Raw genomic sequence first — 9,517 nt, 5'->3', positions numbered from 1 at the left:
AGCGATTTTGTGTAGTCACCACTTTGGTCACCACAACACATGCAATCGAACGATCAACATTCGCGATACAGGCAACAAGAGCAATAAAGCAAAAAATCAAACATGGTCAGCATTCAGCTGCTGTAGTTAAGAGTAGCTTCTTTATAAACTTTTACAAGTGCTATCATGTTGTCTAACCAGTAATAAGTTGGTATAGTGAAGAACAATATATTTACAAATGATAAAAGTTACGTATACCAAAGTGAACAGTCATCCCCCTAAAAAAAAGTACCTGGCATTGAGACTATTCACTTGGTTTGAAATCGAATGCGAATGTGTTTCGGGAACTCATTCGATAGAAAATGTCATTTTCATCAAATGGACAGTTTCTCCGTGTGACTGCAATCAAACTACATTACAAACATATTACATTCGCTGTAAATGACATATTTGCCGTGTGACAGGGGTATAAGTCCCGCTTAGTGCAGTGGGCACAAGATTGTAATAACTGCAGGAGGTATTTTCCGTTTAGCAAGTCCTTTCTAAAACTCAACTATTGGTCAATGAGAGCTGCAATGTGGGTTTATTTGTGACTAATTTGAAACCCTCGATGTAGCGCAAAACGACACATGACACGAGAAGGCACGCATGGACACCACACAGCGCTACAAGCACCAACATGTTCATTTTCAAAACCGGACCACTTATAGACTCTAATTGCCAGGTAGACAGTTCACTCAGATATATGTGCAACAATTTCACGCTACCTACACACTTTTAATCATGTTGGCTACAGCATCTTAACAGATAATACCATGTATCACCACTTGAGCAGGTATTATCTCTTATAATATCGTTCAGCTCAAGTGACATTGTCTCGTATATATCAAGTGATCCTACTTGCTAAAATGTCTGCCTATCGATTACAGTTTATAAGCTCTCTGATTTTGAAAATAAACATGTTGCCAGTAGAAGCGTGCTGTGTCTATAATATGTGCCTTAGGGTCCGTGTGCCGTTTGGCGCCACATCAAAGCTTCTCTGATCTTCCCATTCCACTGAGCCACTGCTTTCCCAGAAATTGGTGTGTAAAGCACAAATAAAACTCAATATAAAAGTATCACACTGCAATGTGACAGTTTCAAAGGAAGTGGTAAAACTATCTTTTATTTCCAAAGAGACCAGTTTGTACAAAGAGGATCCAGAAACAAATGCAACCTCGGTCAGTGTATTTTTGTTTGTTTTGAGAAATCAAAACTGTTTGAGCCACAAGAAAAATCTCCTGGGTCATTTCCAGAGAGGTAAGAGTGCATCCAAAATTTTCTCCCTTGAGAAGACATTTTTGAGCGAAACAGGTTAATGCAATAATTGCAGTTAGTGTGTCTTCATGTTTGCATGTATATGAATGTGCGTCTGCATGTAGTACACTGAGAGAAAATGGCAATTGTCTGGTGCTTGCCAGCGTATATGCCTGTACAGGTACATCCTTAATATATATTTATATATATATATATATTGTGCGTGTATATATATATATATACTATTTATGCATATATTAGCCTATGAACACTCTCTACAACGACCACAACACAAGTGGCTGCCTCTGAAAACATAAACAAGTGTACAATGTTTCACAACCGGTCTAACAAGATGAGCCAAGGGTAAATTGCAATGTAGATGGCTTCCAACGGAAAAAAAACATGTGCCCTGAACATTAGAAGGAAAGGGCGTGTGAAATTAAGTAAGAGTTGCTGACTCTTCAAATTTGTTCATCCGGCAAGTGAGCTGCCAACAGAGAGCTGCCGAGAAGAGGAGGAGGGATAACACAGCTTGGGTGACCTCCATAGCTGCCACCAACCAATGTCAGATTGATCCAGATGGAACCCAGAGGGCCTTGCTCTGCTCATTGTCTACACACATCTTGACTTGGGTGCACATGTAGGCCAGGTTGCTCCCAGGTATAACAGCTGCAAATGCACATAAGTCACAGACTAATTGGTTTGTCAACTGTCTGTTATGTAAACACTCAGTTCTCAGCCTTTTGCATTTGCACTGATCACTAGACTTCAAAAGTACAGTTACACTCAACACTTTTCCCGCATGACGTCCTACTCATATGCATGAAATGCTCTATACAGGGCAAGCACAATTTTAAACACATTTTTGTGTTTAGGAGGGATTTGACTGTCTTGAAGGAAAAAAAAAAGATGTGTGCATTTGATTACACTAAATATGGCTTTAGATCCTCTGTAAAAATGTTCAAAGTAGTGATCAGTACTTCACTATTGTTTGTGAAGTATAATTTCGATAATGCACAAATGGTTGATTTGAATTCCGTGATACAGAATTTTAACCCTTTGCTGCCGGATGTCGCGAATTCGCAACATACCGAAAAACTGTGAGCAAGGAAGTCCCGAAGTGTGTTCCATCTTTAATGCCGGCTGTCAAGTACTCAAGGGGCATTTAGCTTTCAGCATGAAAAAATTACTGCTGTCTGGTCTAAAGTCTTTTAAGCTAGAACCAATTGTTTTGGAGCTGACGGCGGAAAGCACGAAGCGTGTGCAACAGCTCTCACATTTCCCGTTTTTTCTCGCCTAGGTGACCTAAACTCTATCTTCAATAATTTTGTTGATTTGGTGTGTACGCACTCAAGAGGTGGCACACAACATGACAGTTACGTAGTTCTGAAGCGCGTCCTTGCTTCTGTGGCATATGGAGAATTTGCAACCTACACATAAGTATGCATTAAAGTTACATTTTAGATAATTTAACTGTGACATCATTTAAAGGTTGCTATTTAAAGCTGGAAAATGAAAACAATTTATATTTTGCTCCGCACTTTCATAATTCAGGCCCTAAAGGATTAAAAATTTCTGGACAGACTTGGTTATATAGGATACATTATTATTTGGGCTGATATTAACAGCTTCTGAATTCCCCATGGGTGATAGAAATTCACAGGAAATTGATGCCCACAAGTGAGCTGGCATGGCTGGTTTTGGAAGGGAATAGTTAACCTCCAGAATCTACAAGCTCAGCTGTAAGAGGCATCTTCCAAAGGTAATGTAAGGAGCAAAAAGCTAAGCACCATCGAGGGCCTTTTATCATGCTTTCCACGAGCATGCAACTCGATGGGTTGTGCTCACCAATGCAGGATTGCAACACCCGAAATAGAACTTAGAGCGATTTTAGGAGCAGCAAAATATTACTTTTGGAGCAGGTTACGGGGAAAAAAAAACATTCATTTTTTATCATGAAATACCAATTTTGGAGCAGTATAAAAAAAATAAGGCTTACATTTAGAAAAAAAAAGATGTATAAACCATTCAATGTCACCTAAATCATGCAGTGTAAACATGAGCACTACTATTTTGATGAAAGTAGTATTTTGAACCAAACCGCTGAGGAAACAATGATCAAGTCCATCTGAGCATTTGCTGTGCCTGTCAAATCATTTGACAGACTCTACGAATTTAAATATCAATCTGCCAAACTCGCGACCTTGAAACTTGGGAGATTCTAAGACCAAGGAGTAGGGGAAGCAAAAAAAAAAAAAAAAAAAAAGCTGGCGCACACTTTAGTTTATTTCCTGAGGCAAGCATAAATGTCATACAGTGCGCCAAATGATTGCCACTAACTTATGTTGACATCAGTGATTATAATGGTACTCATAATTGTGCAGCGTACAAACGCATGAGTAACTGAGCAAAATGTGCAGTGTCCCACTAACGTTACCAGCCCCTTCTAAATCTCAATACGCTTTTTCCGCGGGGCACTGGTGTAGTGCAGAAAGCAGCTTTAGAACCAAAGCCAAAAAATTTTCTAACCACTACACCACCACCCCACTTCCCACCCCCATTTTTTTTATTGTGATAACAGTTGTAAGGACAGTCTCAGCTGCTTTTTCTGTTGTCGCCGCCACCGATGCCATTGACCATACTATATGTATACAAATCTACATACATATATATAAAAACCTCGAGAAAGAAAAAAAAAAGAAAAAAACCGCCCACGCTCAAGCTTGTGTGCGCGCGCTTATCCTTCGGCGGGGAGAATCGTGCACCTTCGTCTTTCAGCGGAACGACTGCGTTAGTTGCCAGACCCACAAAGGTCACTTCGCTCTGCTGCACAGGCCCCGTATCGCAACAAGAAAGCGCTTTTCATACACAGCGAAGTATAACAACTGGGACACTTGTTAGCACTTATTTGTACTTGTTATTACGTTTCGTGCATCGTTCTTGTCGAGCGGTAAACATTGTTAGTTTGCTCTCACCCTGTGTATGTTATTTTCGTGCATTATTTGTGCATGAGCAGCGCGCTGCACGTTTTGATCTACTTGCCGTTCTCAGTGTTACATTTTAAGTTGTTGCTACCACATTCATTGCTTCACCCTTGCGGCGAAACTGTGACTTTTTTCTTGTTTTTCAACGTGGGGTTAAGTGCCGCTTCCGCTCGCTTGCAAGGGGCGTTCGACCAGATAAAGTAACCCACGAAGGTCACTTCGCTCCGCTGCACAGGCCTTGTATTGCGAAAAGAACGCACTTTTCTTACACAGCGAAGTTTAACAACAGGGACACTTGTTAGTTTGCAATTATCTGTATTTGTGATTACGTTTCGTACATCGTTTTTGTTTACACAGCGCGTTAAGTGTCGAGTGGTAAACGTTAGTTCGCTCTTGTTTTTTTTTCGTGCGTCATTTGTGCGTGAGCAGCGCGCTGCACATTTCGATCTGCTTGCCGTTCTCAGTGTTACATTCTAAATTGTCGCTATCGCATTCATTGCTTCGCCCTTGCGGCGAAACTGACTTTTTTCTTGTTTTTCACCGTGGGGTTAGGGGCCGCTTCCTTGCAAGGCGCGTTCGACCAGATAAAGTAACGACGACACACGCCCATTTACCCAGCGACAGTACCCGATATATATTGCCAGGACCGTGGCAGGGACGATGCAAATGTTTTCTGTGTCACTGCTTAGGCAATCAACATGGTCTCTGGCAACGCCGGCGTTCGCAACACATCGAGCTTGTTCGCGCCTTAATAAGCCATACTGCATTTTCAGGCAAGAAAATTCACATTTCTCCCAAAGTGTTGGTGGCTATAGCAACGTATTTTTGTCTTCAGGTTCCGTCAATCCGCTAACAGGTATCTACTGTGGTCAGCGGACCGATGGGTGCACAGCATTGTTACTTTATCTGGTTTATCTGGCCGATCAGAGTGGGTGTCTAGAATATTTTAAGTTCAGGTCTGCGCGCTTTGACTGGTGGCAAAAGCTGCAGGTGGTTGATGTGGCCTGCATTTTTTGGCAAAACTAGCGCACCTGAAAAAAATTGAGGCTGGCTGGCCCATTTTGGCACAATTTCAGCAAATTTCATAGGTTTGGCGCAGCTCGGCGCAACAACCAGGAATTGTATCAAATTGGTGCAGCTGTTGCACCCCTGCCAATGTATGCATCACAAGTTCCAAAGCTGCTTCCAAACTCATCAATGGGCTGGCTAATCAACCAGGGCATTGCTGCCTCCAGTGACACCAGTGCTAGGACTCTGCGCTGTATGTGACCATAGGGTAGTTGGATAGTTGTGCTACTTTGGAGCACTAAATGTGTTCATGGGTGGCCTAATAGTACAGTATTTGTTTGGCAAAGCTTTTTGAACCATTTCTGGCAACTGCTTGTGCCAGGACATAAGTATTTGTGTGCGAGAAATTGCACCTGCACCGGAAAACTGACACCCTGCTCACCAGCCCAGGGGGCCAATGCCGCCTCAAGGCATACTATGCTGCAGACCAACTTTTTTCCAAGTTGTTCACTTCCCTAGAAGCAACAGCGCACTGTTACTGCTAATAGTTGCATAAACGCACATTGTTTGAAAGAGGTTGAAGCATATTGATACACAAACCTCGCAGCTATGCAGAGTGGTACATACGTTGGCACAAGACGATGATTAGCTTTTGCTGTTTATTTTCACATAACAGTTGCCTTGCTTTAGATCATATGCATTCACGATGATTGGAGTATTTTGAATACTACCAAAGTATATATTATCAATATTCTGCTGTATTGTGAAGGTTAAGAACTCAAAGGGACCCATAAATAAAATACCAAGTCACTTTACAGATAAATTATTTTTTGAGAACTCTTATCAATAATTTCAAAGTAATAGTTTGTCTATTGGAACAGAAGACACAAGTAAGCTTCATTTTTGAGTTTTCTGCCAAAACCACAATCCCAGAATGTTAGCAACACATCACAGATTTCAAGGCGTTCCTTTCCAATTTAGGTCACATTGCTACGACAAAGTTTACTGAAATGTGCTATGTTAAGTCTCTGGCTGTCTTAAAAGACAATGTGATTCGATTTTGCCTATAAAGAATTTCCTAAGCCCTAGAAAGTGCTATCAAGGTTTATGATGACCTGATGGGTTGTTGCAGGAATTTCAAAACAGCATTGTCACCTGGATTTTTTTGTATATTTTAGGATTTGCCAAAGAACTCCATGATGTGAAAGGTAATTTAAGATGAAAGAAAAAATGGGTTACTACTTAAGTAGGGGCAAGGACCAAGTTATTCTGAGATGATTGAAACAAACAAGAAAAAAATGCTTACCATTGATGAGATGCTTGTACTCGCTTTCTATCTTAAGGGCATGCTCATACATTTCCTTAGCAGCCTTGGTGGTCACCTTTTCGGTCAAGTAAGTTGAATCCTTCACTTCCCTAATAGCAACAAATGGAAAAGAAAGTTAAGCAAGTTTTGTGGAGCCCACAAGTAAGTCATTATGTACAATTAAGAGCACTGAAATAAAAATAAATAAATAAAAAACTACCCGCCAGGAAAACATGCTGGAAAAGCCAGTGATGTGATCAACTGAAGCCATTTCGGCACAGCTAAAAGCCTTGCTTTGAAGCAGTGTAACAGGAGCACCCAAGAAGCAGACATTTTCAAGTGCCAATATTTGTTTCTAAGCCACAAAAGTAGTAACACATGTTTAACGAAATAGATGCATGGACAAATGAAAGCACATTTGCTTAGAATACCCCTAACAGGTGACATTAAGTTACTTCTGTTCATTTTTCTGCAAAAAGCATTGTTTATTTAAGGGGAGATGGTACTCGAAGACACATTTTTTTTAAATCACTCTAGAGCAATGAAACTTGAGCTGTTTATGGAACATTTTATGCTGATTTCAAATATATGATTAGTTTTCTTGCAAGTTGCTTGCTTTTAGCTCTGCGAAATGACAAAGTGAAAACCTTAATCCTTTTGCCCCCCCTCTTTTCATCCCTGAACTTCCGTAATTTTTTACCATACATAGTTCATAATGTGTGAAATAAAGTGTAGAATGCAAATACCTAATTAGGAATCACATACAAAATATGTAATAGGCGTGAAAAATAACAGACGTAAGAAGTTCATATTTCACTTACCCTGCTAAAAGTTTACATGGAATTTTTTTATTATACAATAAAATATTGAAATTAAAACTAGATAATTGCATTCTCCATACTTTAGAAAAAATTTGGGCAAAATTTCATGCAGATCCGAGCACTAGAAGTGCCCAAAAAAGGAGGGGCACATTGAGAAAAATGGAAAAATTTGTGTTTTGAGAAAAACGAGTTTTTAAGTCAAAATTGAGTTTTCATTTATGAAAGATATCATTAAATCTGATGAAATTTGCACACCAAAAAGAACAATCCTTCTTGTAGTGGCCACTTCGACTAAAATACGCCAGCCCCATGAGTTTGTCCCTTTCAGCTTCTTCGAGCCGACTCTTCACAGACATTTCGCTCAAAGACAGGGCCATGAAACGCTTGCCAAACTTTCGCTCCATCTGGCAGAGCCTTGTGCCAACTGCAAGCTAAGTTTGACAGGACCGCGAAACCTAAACTAAGTCAAGTGTCATGCCATTTTGCGGCCATATTTGTGCCACATACCGTCGTACATAATAGCAATGTCGTCCCTACTAAGTTCTCTCACTGCGAGCTCTTTCAATCTCGCAAGATTGGTACTGACGTCATCCATTGCCGCATCACGAACTTTCCGGCTGACGGGTGTGAACGACTTTTGATGCATTGGTTTAGATTTTGATGCACTGACCGCAAGTTTGGCATTGATCGCAAGATGGTTTGATTTTGATGCATTGGTCGCAAGTGAAAGGTGCACAACGACTTTCACTTGCGAGCAATGCTTTTTTCCTTCATAACGGAGATAATTACATGAGAAAAGCATTGTTCAGCTGCGCTGCTCGACAAGACATGGACCCCGCAAACAGGCTTCACAGCACATACAGGTGCGCAGCGGCCAATGGCGGTCCCCGATTCCTACCACGTGATAAGCCAGTCGCGGCGCTCGAAAAAACGCAAAGAAGCGTGCTTCTTTTTATAATTTTTCGGACCGCATCAGCGAGGGAAACTGTTGTTGCTTGAAAAGTGAGGCTCGACTCTTCGGCTAGTGCAATCCACACTTTGGACCTTTTCACAGGCACCTTGTGCTTTTTAGATGAAATTTTAAGGCATTTTCAGTTAAGTCTTGACCTGTATTTTTTTTTCATAACAGTAGAGGTACTAATCTTATCAAAACAGGCAAAAATTAAAAATAGGTAATTTTGAAAAAAAAGCTCGCGTTTTTCGACATGCATCTCCCCTTAACATGAAATTTATGCTTTCAGAACAACTATAGGTCTTTGCCACGTCGGTGAACTGCCTGTTCGTGTGCTTTATGGGGAGAACCATTAGGATCCTGGTTCGTGAGTGGCTATAAAATACAGGGTTTGATATGATAGTCCTAAATGCCCAAAAAATCATTTGTGCTCTATAAAATTTGCAGATATGAGAGGTTTCACATTTAACTTGAGCAAGTTTTCAAACATCCACTGTTGCTGTGGTCGACAAACAGAAATGAGATACTGGGATGCTGGGACACCATGCTTTTTCAGCAAAATCCTGCAGTTCACAGCAGCACATGGGATTGTTGACAATGTCTCATGATTGTAAGGTGATACTGAACTTGAAATTTAAGCACAAAGCATGAACTTCAATGAAAGCACATTACAAGAAATAGTACTACATTTTTTTGTAAAGTAACTATAAGAAAACGGTGTAATGAACAACATGCACATAGTGCTCACTATACTTAATGAAATATATAAAACAGAATGTCCTATAAGAACTTGAAATTTCTACAAGTAATAAATTCCTCTAGCTTGGTCCACAAGTTCGAAGCAATTTTTACTTAACTCAATAATGTATTCTTGCAGTATGGTCCAGTAGCAGTATAAAACTTTATTTATGCAGTAAGGGACAGCCTGTATGCTTGGCATGGTTGCGCCTAACAAGTACCAACTACATATCATTTGTCAATATGCACCAATGACCACTCAAATTTAGTGTTAACTTAGATATGTTTTTCAGGCACATTCAGTTTTCTTTTTCTTGCCAAAAAAAAAAAGACACCTTTACACACACTTGGTGTAAATTTTATTTTTGTAAGAATGCAGCAAAAAATATAGCACATCTCGTCTGTTGGCACAGTTTGGTGCAATAAGTGCAGT

General features: G+C 40.2%; 1 protein-coding gene across 4 annotated transcripts in view; it reads right to left on the bottom strand.

Moving 5' to 3' along the window:
• Positions 1-1,116: 1,116 nt before the first annotated feature.
• Positions 1,117-9,517, bottom strand: part of LOC119187510 (MAGUK family member discs large 5) — a 192,635-nt gene continuing 184,234 nt past the window's right edge. For all 4 annotated transcript variants that reach the window (XM_075878718.1, XM_037435647.2, XM_075878719.1 and 1 more), the window contains 2 exons: positions 6,574-6,683; positions 1,117-1,944 (listed from right to left, as the gene is read on the bottom strand). In XM_075878718.1, the coding sequence (XP_075734833.1) occupies positions 1,841-1,944; positions 6,574-6,683 (214 nt within the window). In that variant the 3' untranslated portion in view covers positions 1,117-1,840. The remainder of the gene's footprint in view (positions 1,945-6,573; positions 6,684-9,517) is intronic.

This window comes from Rhipicephalus microplus, chromosome X (genome assembly GCF_043290135.1).
Source record: "Rhipicephalus microplus isolate Deutch F79 chromosome X, USDA_Rmic, whole genome shotgun sequence".
NCBI classification, from domain to species: Eukaryota; Metazoa; Arthropoda; class Arachnida; order Ixodida; family Ixodidae; genus Rhipicephalus; species Rhipicephalus microplus.
The sequence above is the reverse complement of the archived record's forward strand: the minus strand, read 5'-3'. Positions and strand labels throughout refer to the sequence as shown.